The sequence below is a fragment of the Lampetra fluviatilis genome, chromosome 25 (genome assembly GCF_964198595.1).
Source record: "Lampetra fluviatilis chromosome 25, kcLamFluv1.1, whole genome shotgun sequence".
Classification (NCBI taxonomy): Eukaryota; Metazoa; Chordata; class Hyperoartia; order Petromyzontiformes; family Petromyzontidae; genus Lampetra; species Lampetra fluviatilis.
This window is the reverse complement of record NC_136299.1, coordinates 49,766-65,222: the sequence shown is the minus strand read 5'-3', so window position 1 is coordinate 65,222 and position 15,457 is coordinate 49,766. Positions and strand designations below refer to the sequence as shown.

Here is a 15,457-nt window from a genome sequence, read left to right as displayed (position 1 = left end):
CGATGATCAATGATTAAACGTTTACCGATTATCCTAGTGTGTGTTATGATATTTAGGTCTCCATTTTCATATCTCATCACAGGATACAGTTATCAAAAATATGATGGTTTTGCATGGACTTGGAAAGAAGCACTCGAACAGTTGGTGTTAAGCAATTTTATTCTAACAAGCAGGTGACATTCTATCATGCAGGTCAAACATGCGTCAATAATTCATGAATAACCAAACACTTATGCATTTGCGATATCAAGCATTCGATTAATATGGATAACTAAAATTCTTATGCAATTACGAGATTAAGCATTGACTAAAATGAATGAATAAACACTTATGCATTTACTAAATTGAATAACTCCAAACTCTTATGCATTTTCGATATTGTGCATTCGACTAATATGGATAACTACAATTCTTATGCAATTACGAGATTAAGCATTGACTAAAATGAATGAATAAACACTTATGCATTTACTAAATTGAATAACTCAAACTCTTATGCATTTTCGATATTGTGCATTTAACGAACTGAATGACCAAAAATTATTATGCAATCGTAACCTCTACCTCTCCACCAGGCATCTCATTAGTTCGTTTTTGTATCGATCACCATCGGCGACTGGCCGAGTTTGAAAACAAGCATGACACATTTCGTTTTGCGTTAATAAAAGCACTTATTGTATCCCCGAGGCGAAAGTATATGTCAATAGATTCATCGGTAAGTATAATATTCTTTTAACGGAATGTTGGAGTCAATGGTGGGTAAGGGCGTGTTGCGGGAGAGCTAATCTGGCTCTGTTTTAATTAATTCTTCGGCGAGGCTCTATGACAAAGGAAACTGGTTTGACAAGATTTTCTCTGTGTTTCCTCGAGTCTGTATGTGGGGAGTGATACAACCTCTCTGCCGTCTGTGCGAGTTGCAGCTGACACTTTCTCCGCGATGAGGTGAGCGGCGGCGCTTGGCGGCGCTTGGCGGCCCTCGGTAGCTGACGGCGCGGTGGCGCGCTCTCGGTAGCTGACGGCGCGGTGGCGCGCTCTCGTAGCTGACGGCGCGGTGGCGCGCTCTCGTAGCTGACGGCGCGGTGGCGCGCTCTCGTAGCTGACGGCGCGGTGGCGCGCTCTCGTAGCTGACGGCGCGGTGGCGCGCTCTCGTAGCTGACGGCGCGGTGGCGCGCTCTCGTAGCTGACGGCGCGGTGGCGCGCTCTCGTAGCTGACGTAGCTGACGGCGCGGTGGCGCGCTCTCGTAGCTGACGGCGCGGTGGCGCGCTCTCGTAGCTGACGGCGCGGTGGCGCGCTCTCGTAGCTGACGGCGCGGTGGCGCGCTCTCGTAGCTGACGGCGCGGTGGCTCGCTCTTTCTCTCCACTGCTGGATGACGAGTCGGTTCTCGTTGGTTGTCTCTCTGGCGATGAACGATGCTTTCGCTCGTTGCTGATATTGACGTTGGGTTGAAGTTGTTGGCTCGAGAGTGATAGCTGGAATCTCCGTCCGTTTCACTCGCAGCTCGGCGGCTCAGTGTAGTAATTCTTCTTAGGTGGTGCAGACCTCGGCTTGTAGCAGCACGTCGCTACCTCGCGATTCTCGTCATGCTGGATGACGAAAGCTTCTTGACGATCTGTGGTGGAGTCGAAGCCCTGGCGATGTGTGGTGGGGGGCCAGGCCCCTGACGAAGTGAGTTGAATGGATTTTTCCCCGGCTTATGTTGAGAAAATGCCCTCCGTTTCCCGAGTTGTTCAAAGTCTGTCATAAAACCTTCCTGTGTGTGTGTGTTCGTCCGTGTGTTTCGCTTGCGTGTTTGTCCGTGTTTATTAGCTCTGAAGACACAGCTGTTGTCGTTCTGGAAGGGGGGGGGGGGCTCGTGACGGCGCCAACGAAGTTATACATTAGCCAGACCGATGATTCGCGTCGAGTTATATATATAAAAGAGATATTCGAATCCATGTTTTTGTTACTGAATAATATTTGTCGCGACAACCTACTTGTTAAGCGAGCTTAATTATTTCCGCCCTCGCTCGGGGATCATATCTTTTGTCTCACACAGCTTAAGTTGTTTTGGTTTGGAAGTTGAAATGCGACTTATTCCATTATGCCCCAGTTAAGCCGAAACCGTGTTCCCGATCTCTCATGGAGATGTTATTCCTTGCGTGTGCAATTTTTGCTGTCCGTGTTGTGGGAAGACAAAGACGGTTGTTTCCACGGTGGAAGCGCCCGGCGCATGCGCTTATTTATTTATTTCTGAGAGCGTGTTAATTTCCTTTGAGCCATTGCCCGGGAGTTTTATTGGTGTCATTTCCCGGCTTGGTGCCTGCGTGTGGAGATCCTCTCGGAAAGACAAAGACGGTCGTGTTGCTGCTGTTGTTTTCAGGGGGTTGTTGTGTTTGGTTAATTTTGAGAGCCTTATTCACCGTTAGCTCCTAGGATATTCACTTTAATTCCGTACTTATTATTTGACTTCTTGTGATTATTTAATCTGCTATCCCGGCTAAGAATTTTGTTTTGGAGCGAAATATATGCAATAATTGTTCTTCGATGCTTCGGCCCGGCCGTGTAGAAATTCTATAAAGGTAAATAATGTCAGTATTTAATTAACAATGATGGGTCGCGATTCTGGTGCAGACTGTAGTCTGATTTTCAATTGTAGTGAGGATGGATACTGTTTGCTTACTTCATGGCTAAGTTGTACTAGTTTGTCTAACATGGTTCAAAACCCGTTTGTGTTTTTTGTTAATGTTGTTCCTTTGTTAAGAATATAATTATATATTTCGTGGCCTGGTTTTGTACTTATAAAAGGGTTTTTTTCCCTTTACGAACGGATGTTTCTTCCAGAACCCCCCCGGCTACCATTCCCCCCTCCCTTGTTCCTCTTGTGTGAAATTCGGGGAGTTTTTTTTATGATCTTGATTACCCTTCTTTCATGCCCTCTTTCCTTTGAAATGAGGTGTGCGCACATCTGTGTTAGTGTGTGGGGGCCTCCGTGGGAGTGTGAGGGCGTGTCCGTTCTCACGTTGCCCCGTGTATATTAAAAAAACGATATTATCTATGTTGGCAGAATAATTCTTAAAAAAAATTAATTTTTAAAATTAAAAAGGGGGGCATATATCCAACAGTCCGCCCTTTTGAAAATTATCAGGGGTCGATTTGGCCACTGGCGAATTTTCAAACAAAGTAATGCCCCCTTTTTATGTCATGCATCCCATCAGCCGCCCTTACTCTCGGCGGTTATTTCTTACAACGCGCGTGCACGTATTACAATCTTAATCTGGTTACATCTGAATTAGCAAAGGAAATAACAACCGTTAACATCGATATTGCGTTACATTGGTTCTCGTACATCATAATTCCGACGAATATTCATTTTTGTTTTTGCTTAACATGGTTACATTTGAATTAAGCAAGGAAAATAACAACACGTTAAAACATCGATATCATCAGTTACATGGTTCTCATACATCGTAATTCCGACGAATTTCATCTTTGTTTTTGTTAAATCCTGGGAAACGCTAGGTAGCGGTTTCGAACGCATTCATGCGTTACCTTCCTCATGTTGCCTGGTTTACCACTTATCACTTTGATAATTTGATCACGGTTTTCGGGTTCGTTTTTGTAATTTTCTCTCTCACTCTCTCGCGTCGTGGGAGTGTGTGGTGAAAAATTGTGCTGTACATAATCAGAATTCGCGCACACAACCCACTTTGACACTTGGTTCGTGGCATTCGCTCTCTCTGCGATTACATGCACATTTGCCGAGTTTGTGTGTCGATTTAATTCTGTCCCTCGTAATGTTGCCCTCTTTGTTTTTACGAGTGTGTTAGATTTTAACACCATTCCCGATATGTCATGAACATTCGTCTCCATTTTAGCACTCCGATCCACATACATTTTGGTTTCCCTTGGATATTTTCCATTCAAAGGCTCACGCCTGCGCTCCTCAGGGCGTGTCTCTGTGTGCTCTCTTTGTCTCTGCTGTCTGTTATCTACTGTCCGATCACGCCTCAATGCAACCCCGCACCCGATCCGCGTGCCTTTCACGAGAGCACCGTCCGTGTTTTTGCCCGCCCTGTCACCTGCAGCCTGCTTGTATTTCCCATTGAGCTCGGGGTTTAACAAAACCTCGGCGGGTGGTTCATCATGTATTTGGACCGCATTCTGTGTTATTCCTCTATTCCCTCCTGGTATAGCCGGTGGAGGAATTGGTCGGAATTGGATCGATTGTGTTTGACCTCCCATCCTGCGATTCCTCTGAATGTTCGCATCCATACCTCCGCGGTCTGTGTAACACCTTCCCGCTAGGTGGTTATCTCGCCATCTTAGTGTGCAACTTTGGCCTCGTGTGTGTCGTGGCATGGGGTGTTGGTATGGTTCTGTTCTGAACCTCCCCCTCCTGCGATTCCTCTCAATGTTCGGCTTTGTGCCGCTCTCATTCTCGTGCCAACCTCTCTCTGGTTTATTTTGCCACAGGTGCGTGTGTGTTTGCTCTTCTAGGCATTGTGGGACTGTTCGGTGATTTTTATTCCTCTCTGAGAGGCTGGGTTCCTTATCCCTCTCCCTGTGTTCTGGATCCGAATTCTGATTCTTAGCTCTGTATAACCATGCCATGTACGCCTTGCTCTCTATGCGGCGTAAGGATGCGGTTTCTGGATTCAAAACCATTCTCACCCTTTCTGTAATCTCTGGGCTCAAGGATTCAAAAAACATAATTTTGAACATTTTATCTCCTTCGTGGTATTGATTCACATCGCCTGCGTAATACGCTCTTTTAAATTGTACGAGGTAGTCACGTGGATCTTGGTCCATGCCCTGGGTCATCGATTTTACAGCATAAAACCCTTCAGTGAGTGTCGAATATTCTCCAAACTTCCGAATCACTGCCAGGCTCAGTTGTTTAAAATCATTTCTAACCTTGTGTGGTAGTGACTTTACCCATGGAATAGAATCTTTATGTAAGCTTCGTTTCAACAAACTCGCTTTTTCATCCCGTCTCATCAGCCCTCTAATCATTGCCTCCTCTTCTATTGTTGCGATATGTGTGTGGATATCCATAGTCTTATTGTGGGGGTCAAAATCGGGAATTCTGATTAGAGCCTTGTCCATCAATTTAAGGGTTTTACTGGTGAATAGGTATTCCGAAAGTTGATTGCCGACAGCGTCATCATCAAACAAGTTATCATCAGGCAATCTGTCACTTTGATCTGTACTGTGTCGGGCGTGGTTAAGCGGTGTGCATTTTCTGTGTGCGCGCCCAGTGCCGTGTCGCTCGTGTTGCCATTTCCCTTCAGTTTTTGCCTCTGCCCTTAGTGGAGCATGTCCAGTCGACTTTACTTTAACATTTTGCCTCCCTCTATCTGTGAAGTTGTCAGTCTCACATGTTTTTGTTTGCATATGTATCTTTCCATCCCTTCTCTCGAATTGTGAAGGTTTCTGTTTGTCAAGGATTTTTTGTTCGATATCCATAATTTTTTTGCGATTAGTCCCTGGACTCTGTCCACGTACCCAAGAGTGTGATTTAATGTTACGTCCATATTTATTCTGTGGATCCACGTCTGTGAGTTTCGCTGGTGTCGCGAGCCCTGATTTCTCCTCCCTTACGATGGTGTGAGGACATTTTTCCTCGTTTATTAGAGACGATTTCTCTCCTGTTTCCATTCCGATTTTTCCTTCATTCCACCATCCCTGTCTGTATGCCTGTGTGAAAAGGCATGAGTCCTGTCCTGCCTTCTCTGCAGCTTTTGCATCGTGTTCGCCTTCCTTACATTTTATCCAGTCAATTAGTTTCCCCCGAGGTGTGTTCGTGTTATCGATACAGCTCCCTTCCCATATGTCTCTCTGACTGTACTGCTTTGTAACAGATTGGTCGGTACGTTTTAATACGAGTTCCCCGTACCCCGTAACCCATTCAAAAATTATTCTTAATCCTAGCATCTTAGGTATGGCAAGAGTTACTTTGACCTTTCCTTTCAGAGTGCCTATCAAACAATTATCTCACAGAGTGTAGTCAGTTTGACTCGAGCTATTGTTATTTTCCGATTCAGAGTGCGTACCTCTAACACCATTTATCACAGGGTGCAATCGGTTTGATACGATATTATCTTAATTCCACTGTCTCTGTTTCAACCTGCTATTCTGGGTTTTAACCTTAGAGGGCGTTTTTTTTTGTTTTACGCCCGTTTACAATCACAATGCAATGTTTGGTCACGATATTCTGGTTAACACGAAGTGATTCATTCCATCATCCATGCAAAACACTGTCTGTGAGAGATCCCGGACGAGCCCCCATTATGTTGTATGTGGGGAGTTATGAAATTTTGATGAAAATAATAAAAATTAATAATTTTCCGAAAAATGCGCAAATCGCATTAATTATGTTAATGTGTGTAATTATACATGCATAAATTATGATGGTGTGAGTAATCGTATGCATAAATTATGATAATCGCGGAGATAATCGTAGTAATTTATGCGGATGCTTGCGATGATGTTAATGTGAGCAGTTGTGGTAATTAGGCTCAGCTTCGTTTATCCAGAGTTATGTCAATCAGGATAACACGATGATCAATGATTAAACGTTTACCGATTATCCTAGTGTGTGTTATGATATTTAGGTCTCCATTTTCATATCTCATCACAGGATACAGTTATCAAAAATATGATGGTTTTGCATGGACTTGGAAAGAAGCACTCGAACAGTTGGTGTTAAGCAATTTTATTCTAACAAGCAGGTGACATTCTATCATGCAGGTCAAACATGCGTCAATAATTCATGAATAACCAAACACTTATGCATTTGCGATATCAAGCATTCGATTAATATGGATAACTAAAATTCTTATGCAATTACGAGATTAAGCATTGACTAAAATGAATGAATAAACACTTATGCATTTACTAAATTGAATAACTCCAAACTCTTATGCATTTTCGATATTGTGCATTCGACTAATATGGATAACTACAATTCTTATGCAATTACGAGATTAAGCATTGACTAAAATGAATGAATAAACACTTATGCATTTACTAAATTGAATAACTCAAACTCTTATGCATTTTCGATATTGTGCATTTAACGAACTGAATGACCAAAAATTATTATGCAATCGTAACCTCTACCTCTCCACCAGGCATCTCATTAGTTCGTTTTTGTATCGATCACCATCGGCGACTGGCCGAGTTTGAAAACAAGCATGACACATTTCGTTTTGCGTTAATAAAAGCACTTATTGTATCCCCGAGGCGAAAGTATATGTCAATAGATTCATCGGTAAGTATAATATTCTTTTAACGGAATGTTGGAGTCAATGGTGGGTAAGGGCGTGTTGCGGGAGAGCTAATCTGGCTCTGTTTTAATTAATTCTTCGGCGAGGCTCTATGACAAAGGAAACTGGTTTGACAAGATTTTCTCTGTGTTTCCTCGAGTCTGTATGTGGGGAGTGATACAACCTCTCTGCCGTCTGTGCGAGTTGCAGCTGACACTTTCTCCGCGATGAGGTGAGCGGCGGCGCTTGGCGGCGCTTGGCGGCCCTCGGTAGCTGACGGCGCGGTGGCGCGCTCTCGGTAGCTGACGGCGCGGTGGCGCGCTCTCGTAGCTGACGGCGCGGTGGCGCGCTCTCGTAGCTGACGGCGCGGTGGCGCGCTCTCGTAGCTGACGGCGCGGTGGCGCGCTCTCGTAGCTGACGGCGCGGTGGCGCGCTCTCGTAGCTGACGGCGCGGTGGCGCGCTCTCGTAGCTGACGGCGCGGTGGCGCGCTCTCGTAGCTGACGTAGCTGACGGCGCGGTGGCGCGCTCTCGTAGCTGACGGCGCGGTGGCGCGCTCTCGTAGCTGACGGCGCGGTGGCGCGCTCTCGTAGCTGACGGCGCGGTGGCGCGCTCTCGTAGCTGACGGCGCGGTGGCGCGCTCTTTCTCTCCACTGCTGGATGACGAGTCGGTTCTCGTTGGTTGTCACTCTGGCGATGAACGATGCTTTCGCTCGTTGCTGATATTGACGTTGGGTTGAAGTTGTTGGCTCGAGAGTGATAGCTGGAATCTCCGTCCGTTTCACTCGCAGCTCGGCGGCTCAGTGTAGTAATTCTTCTTAGGTGGTGCAGACCTCGGCTTGTAGCAGCACGTCGCTACCTCGCGATTCTCGTCATGCTGGATGACGAAAGCTTCTTGACGATCTGTGGTGGAGTCGAAGCCCTGGCGATGTGTGGTGGGGGGCCAGGCCCCTGACGAAGTGAGTTGAATGGATTTTTCCCCGGCTTATGTTGAGAAAATGCCCTCCGTTTCCCGAGTTGTTCAAAGTCTGTCATAAAACCTTCCTGTGTGTGTGTGTTCGTCCGTGTGTTTCGCTTGCGTGTTTGTCCGTGTTTATTAGCTCTGAAGACACAGCTGTTGTCGTTCTGGAAGGGGGGGGGGGGCTCGTGACGGCGCCAACGAAGTTATACATTAGCCAGACCGATGATTCGCGTCGAGTTATATATATAAAAGAGATATTCGAATCCATGTTTTTGTTACTGAATAATATTTGTCGCGACAACCTACTTGTTAAGCGAGCTTAATTATTTCCGCCCTCGCTCGGGGATCATATCTTTTGTCTCACACAGCTTAAGTTGTTTTGGTTTGGAAGTTGAAATGCGACTTATTCCATTATGCCCCAGTTAAGCCGAAACCGTGTTCCCGATCTCTCATGGAGATGTTATTCCTTGCGTGTGCAATTTTTGCTGTCCGTGTTGTGGGAAGACAAAGACGGTTGTTTCCACGGTGGAAGCGCCCGGCGCATGCGCTTATTTATTTATTTCTGAGAGCGTGTTAATTTCCTTTGAGCCATTGCCCGGGAGTTTTATTGGTGTCATTTCCCGGCTTGGTGCCTGCGTGTGGAGATCCTCTCGGAAAGACAAAGACGGTCGTGTTGCTGCTGTTGTTTTCAGGGGGTTGTTGTGTTTGGTTAATTTTGAGAGCCTTATTCACCGTTAGCTCCTAGGATATTCACTTTAATTCCGTACTTATTATTTGACTTCTTGTGATTATTTAATCTGCTATCCCGGCTAAGAATTTTGTTTTGGAGCGAAATATATGCAATAATTGTTCTTCGATGCTTCGGCCCGGCCGTGTAGAAATTCTATAAAGGTAAATAATGTCAGTATTTAATTAACAATGATGGGTCGCGATTCTGGTGCAGACTGTAGTCTGATTTTCAATTGTAGTGAGGATGGATACTGTTTGCTTACTTCATGGCTAAGTTGTACTAGTTTGTCTAACATGGTTCAAAACCCGTTTGTGTTTTTTGTTAATGTTGTTCCTTTGTTAAGAATATAATTATATATTTCGTGGCCTGGTTTTGTACTTATAAAAGGGTTTTTTTCCCTTTACGAACGGATGTTTCTTCCAGAACCCCCCCGGCTACCATTCCCCCCTCCCTTGTTCCTCTTGTGTGAAATTCGGGGAGTTTTTTTTATGATCTTGATTACCCTTCTTTCATGCCCTCTTTCCTTTGAAATGAGGTGTGCGCACATCTGTGTTAGTGTGTGGGGGCCTCCGTGGGAGTGTGAGGGCGTGTCCGTTCTCACGTTGCCCCGTGTATATTAAAAAAACGATATTATCTATGTTGGCAGAATAATTCTTAAAAAAAATTAATTTTTAAAATTAAAAAGGGGGGCATATATCCAACAAGGGTAACGCGCAAACAAATTCGCGAGCCCTGACATCAACTCCATTTGCTGAACTCGCCGTGTCATCTACGAGATGGGTGACTGATGAGTGATGCAGTCTCAAGAATATGCCTAAAATTATGGCACTGCTGGAACAAGCGGACCCTGTAACTGGCACAGGTCTGTTCATAGACAGCAGGGCACATTCCAAAGATGGTGGTCACTGCATTGTGCGCTTTCAGATGCACTTCTGCGGCCGTCTACAACGCTCTTACTTCTCATATTAGGAAGCCACTGGAGCTATGCACTTTAAAATCATCTAGATTGAGAACTCATTTCTTTAGAACTGCTTTTCATATTCTGATGACGATCGCTTGTGTTTTGATCTAAACGCTTGTGTTGTGATCGAAACGTCGTAGTTTGTTATTTTCTTTGAACCATCTACATGCCTTTACCGAAAGACCAAAAGAACCAAAGAATATGAATTCATGCAGTCACGAAAGCTTTAAGTCAAGATTTATCTGCTTTTCATGTTTAGTTTGTTGCCCTTCCCCCGCACCTTTGATTAATGCAGTTGGCTACGTATGGTGCGAAATAAGTTCAACATACATACATCATGAACCGGCTGTTCCGATTTCTAAAATGATTTACATACACGTGTAAGATAACAGGAATTAAATGCAGTATTTAAAAAATACAAAATTCCAATGCACTTTAAACGGAATCACCGCCACATTATAAGTTGACTAAACTCTGTGTGTAAACACAATTGCTGCATCAGCCAGCTAATAATAATGTCAACTTGTAACGCACCCCCACCACACATTGTTTGCTCGCTCTTGAAAAGAGATAATAAGGCGCGAGGAGGAACCACAGACAAAAGGAGAAGGCAGCCAGGCAGTGAAGAGTCACCAAATTATCTTCAAAGCTCTATGGGCCTCTATACATGAAGGTGTTATTGGCCAATTATTGAATATTTACATTTGTCAGAAAATTGGAACAACAGGAGAAAACCCACACGTGCGAGGGAGAAACACTATCCCATAGAGATTGAACAAGTGAGGTCCTCATTTGCTATGCAGCGTTCTCCTGATACGCCTGAGTGCCACAGTGGCAAAACGTTAACCACCTCGCCTGGTATACAGGAGGTCGTGGGTTCGATCTCGACCCTGATGCTTGCTATATATTTGGAGTTTGCGTGTTCTCTGGGTCCTCCAGTTTTTCCCTCCCATTAAGAAACATGCGGTTAGAGTATTTGGCTGCTTCGTTGAGCTACCATTTGTGGTCAGGTCGCCTCTGAAAAAGAGCTATATAGCTCAGTGAGCTTAACCTGGAAAAAAAAAAAATTTGTTTTAGTTTTTAGTTTAAGCTAGGGTAAAGCACCTCATAGACACCTCATAGGAAGGGAATTTCACAACATTTCGGCCTTATAGTTTAACCCTTACTGCCTCTACAGTGCTGGATTAGAAGCCACGTGCAAAGCCACTACCACCACCGGAGAAGAGCTTACCGGTCCAGACTGGCATCAGCATCCAGTGTGGCCGTGAGGAAGACTGGGCCTTCCTCGGCTCCATCTCCATGAGAAGCAAACTCGAAGGGAACAGGCCTCAGGTACAGGTGACACTCCTCGAAGCCCATGCGCCCCGCCAGGCCCTTGTACAGCCTGCACAGCGCCACACAGCACCACATGAAGCATCGCCCTGCGACAGAAACTTGCAGGCACGACCTGCGTTGCACTCAGCTGATGTTCTGCTAACTGCCGCCCTGTCACTAATTTCCTCAGTGGCAGACTACTGTGTTGCAGCCTCGTTCAGGATCTCGTACACAAAACTATGAGGTGCGTAATTAAACAACGCAATGCGTATGATAACTGGAACTCTAAAACTGACTCCAATCCGCTGGCTCCCTGCTCAGGCGAAAATTCTGCCACCAAATATCTCCGAAGGCATGCAAAATGCAAAGGAATTTACCTGTGACATCCACGTCCTCATTTGAGGCTGAGTCGACCTAAAGAAGGTCCACGACCGTTGCAGATAATTGTCATTAGTGTTGACCGTGAGCGGAAATCGATGTCATGTTGCCGGGTTCGTTGCGCAGCATGCTAACTCCGACACTACTGTACTCCACGAGCAGTAGTTTTATCACACACACACAAGTCAAATATCCCCCGTGTCGCCTTTAACAGACTCCTTGGGCAAGTACTGTAAGAACCAATGAAGGCCGGCACGACACACGAGGGGGTGGGTGGCCAACACCACGCCCGGCCGCATTTGTCTCCCTAGTGGCGATATTGACACTCCGCACCAGGTTCTCATTTGAGGCTGAGCCGACCTAAGGCAGGCCCAGGACTGGTTCAGATAATCGTCAGTGGTGTTGTCCGTGAGCGGGAATCGAACTTGGGTCGCTGGGTTCGTAGTGCAGCTCCCTAACCGCTACACTACCGCTCCCTACACTACCACACCACACGCACACACGCAGTGCTGTCCAGGCTGGGCAGCAGACACAGAAACTCTGGCACAGTAGTCCATGCACCACTGAGCTCACCGGGCGAGCAGAGCCGTCTCGTGCGCCGACTCGGCAATCCGGTGTCGAAGCGAGAGGACGTCCAGCAGGAGCGCCCAGGAGGAGAGGGCCCGCTCGGCCCGCTGACCCGGCGTCTCCTCCCCACCGTGCTGCGTCTCCCCGGCGCCCACCAGTGCCGAGCCCAGCTCACAGACACACCACGGGTCGCCCAGGAGCCCCTCCCCGAACAACTGTGGTGCACGCGGAGAAACGCCGGCATTGTTCCCCGAGTAAAACCGCCAAGTGCGGGCATGAACCCGTCGCTATTTCACATGGTGTCTTCTGTGCTGTGGAACAGAAGTCAGTGAAGATGGCCAGGGACGGTAGCTGGGGACGCTCGGATGCATCGGTTACCAAGCTGCGGTCCGTGGGCCACAAAGGCCGTGGGAAACGGTGCCGCAGAAACTGTTGCAGATGCGAGGATTATTTCTACAAACCACTGTGCAGCTTCAGCCATATGATGAATGCGAGTCAATAACAAGCAAATCAATAATTTTATGCTTTTTTTTGTTAAATATTTTACACCGTTTTAAGAGTTGTAAATTTTGAATAATGTTGTTGGTGAACAATGGCCTGTAAATGAGTGAAGGTGGACAGCGAGCAGTGCGTGGGTCCAGAAACGTTGGGACCGCTGCTCCTAGGTGACAGGCGAGCTTTCAGGTCTGAGTGTTGCAGTTCAATGCTGAATGATGATTTTTTGCGAACCAGTTTAGGCTCTATACACTTTTAGACCGAGTAAAATGTCACGGCGGAGTCTCTATAAAACACACGGAATCACTTAAACGCGCCGCACGGACAATCGCGGGTCAATAAAACACACGGTGAAATCACGTCCTGTCATGCAACCGCCACCAAACGCGATTCCACCAGACGTGGCCGAGGTGCGTAATGCCGAGCGGCCACTCACCTCTCTGTGGACAGCGGCACCGTAGTCCAGCTCGGGCGTCTCGGCGGCCGCCCAGGCGGCGAGCGCCGCGCGCAACACGCGCTGCTCCATGCAGAGGCGCTCGGTGCCGGAGGGGAGCCGCTGCGGCGATGGCGGCGGAGAGAGCTCGGAACAGGCTAGGCGCAGCGCATGGGTGACGCGCCACACGAGCCCCAGCGAGGGGTGCACCTCAAGCAGCGAGAGCGGCCTCGTCGCAGCGCTGCACGTGGCAGAGGAACGTCGGTCGTGGCACGGCGAGCGCCGAGAGAGCGTCTCTACTCCCCGCCGGTGTCATCAATGCCCCCTCCCCCCACCTCGCCCATGATCCGACGACGAGCAGCGAACATCCGACCCACTCAGCATCGATATCTGCACTGCGTGGCTCCTCGCTGAAGCCCATGCTCATAAATGACTTCTCACACACTTTTAAACCGTGGACTTCGGTTTTCATGACGTATAACTCTGTCGTTGATTTGTAAAAGGCATTACCCAGCCGAAGTATCGCTTCTAAAATACCAGACTGCTGCTACAAGAATGTGACTGCCGGGGGTTTTCATAGGCAAGCAACCATGCATGACTTGAGAATCCAGTGTGGGTACCCGCTGGTGGGTGTGAGTGCCCGCTGGTGCTAGTGGTGGGTGTGAGTGTAGGTACCCGCTGGTGCTGGTGGGTGTGAGTGTGGGTACCCGCTGGTGCTGGTGGTGGGTGTGAGTGTGGGTACCCGCTGGTGCTGGTGGGTGTGAGTGTGGGTACCCACTGGTGCTAGTGGTGGGTGTGAGTGTGGGTACCCACTGGTGCTAGTGGTGGGTGTGAGTGTGGGTACCCACTGGTGCTAGTGGTGGGTGTGAGTGTGGGTACCCACTGGTGCTAGTGGTGGGTGTGAGTGTGGGTACCCACTGGTGCTAGTGGTGGGTGTGAGTGTGGGTACCCACTGGTGCTAGTGGTGGGTGTGAGTGTGGGTACCCACTGGTGCTAGTGGTGGGTGTGAGTGTGGGTACCCACTGGTGCTAGTGGTGGGTGTGAGTGTGGGTACCCGCTGGTGCTGGTGGGTGTGAGTGTGGGTAGCCACTGGTGCTGGTGGTGGGTGTGAGTGTGGGTGCCCGCTGGTGCTAGTGGTGGGTGTGAGTGTGGGTACCTGCTGGTGGGTGTGAGTGTGGGTGCCCGCTGGTGCTGGTGGTGGGTGTGAGTGTGGGTACCCGCTGGTGCTGGTGGGTGTGAGTGTGGGTACCCACTGGTGCTAGTGGTGGGTGTGAGTGTGGGTACCCGCTGGTGCTGGTGGGTGTGAGTGTGGGTACCCACTGGTGCTAGTGGTGGGTGTGAGTGTGGGTACCCACTGGTGCTGGTGGTGGGTGTGAGTGTGGGTACCCACTGGTGCTAGTGGTGGGTGTGAGTGTGGGTACCCGCTGGTGCTGGTGGTGGGTGTGAGTGTGGGTGCCCGCTGGTGCTGGTGGTGGGTGTGAGTGTGGGTACCCGCTGGTGCTGGTGGGTGTGAGTGTGGGTACCCACTGGTGCTAGTGGTGGGTGTGAGTGTGGGTACCCGCTGGTGCTGGTGGGTGTGAGTGTGGGTACCCACTGGTGCTCGTGGTGGGTGTGAGTGTGGGTACCCACTGGTGCTGGTGGTGGGTGTGAGTGTGGGTACCCACTGGTGCTAGTGGTGGGTGTGAGTGTGGGTACCCGCTGGTGCTGGTGGTGGGTGTGAGTGTGGGTACCCGCTGGTGCTGGTGGTGGGTGTGAGTGTGGGTACCCGCTGGTGCTGGTGGTGGGTGTGAGTGTGGGTTCCCGCTGGTGCTGGTGGTGGGTGTGAGTGTGAGTGCCCACTGGTGCTGGTGGTGGGTGTGAGTGTGGGTACCCGCTGGTGCTGGTGGTGGGTGTGAGTGTGGGTACCCACTGGTGCTAGTGGTGGGTGTGAGTGTGGGTACCCGCTGGTGCTGGTGGTGGGTGTGAGTGTGGGTACCCACTGGTGCTGGTGGTGGGTGTGAGTGTGGGTGCCCGCTGGTGCTGGTGGTGGGTGTGAGTGTGGGTACCCGCTGGTGCTGGTGGTGGGTGTGAGTGTGGGTACCCGCTGGTGCTGGTGGTGGGTGTGAGTGTGGGTACCCGCTGGTGCTGGTGGTGGGTGTGAGTGTGGGTGCCCGCTGGTGCTGGTGGTGGGTGTGAGTGTGGGTACCCGCTGGTGCTGGTGGTGGGTGTGAGTGTGGGTACCCGCTGGTGCTGGTGGTGGGTGTGAGTGTGGGTAGCCGCTGGTGCTGGTGGTGGGTGTGAGTGTGGGTACCCACTGGTGCTGGTGGTGGGTGTGAGTGTGGGTGCCCGCTGGTGCTGGTGGTGGGTGTGAGTGTGGGTACCCACTGGTGCT

General features: G+C 48.9%; 1 protein-coding gene across 1 annotated transcript in view; it reads right to left on the bottom strand.

Annotated features, from left to right (window-relative positions):
- LOC144941603 (uncharacterized) overlaps positions 1 to 15,457 on the bottom strand; it is a 100,318-nt gene that overhangs the window by 37,719 nt on the left and 47,142 nt on the right. The window contains exons 19-21 of the mRNA XM_078867923.1: positions 13,090 to 13,327; positions 12,165 to 12,373; positions 11,131 to 11,283 (exon numbers count right to left, since the gene is read on the bottom strand). Of these exons, the coding sequence (XP_078724049.1) occupies positions 11,131 to 11,283; positions 12,165 to 12,373; positions 13,090 to 13,327 (600 nt within the window). The remainder of the gene's footprint in view (positions 1 to 11,130; positions 11,284 to 12,164; positions 12,374 to 13,089; positions 13,328 to 15,457) is intronic.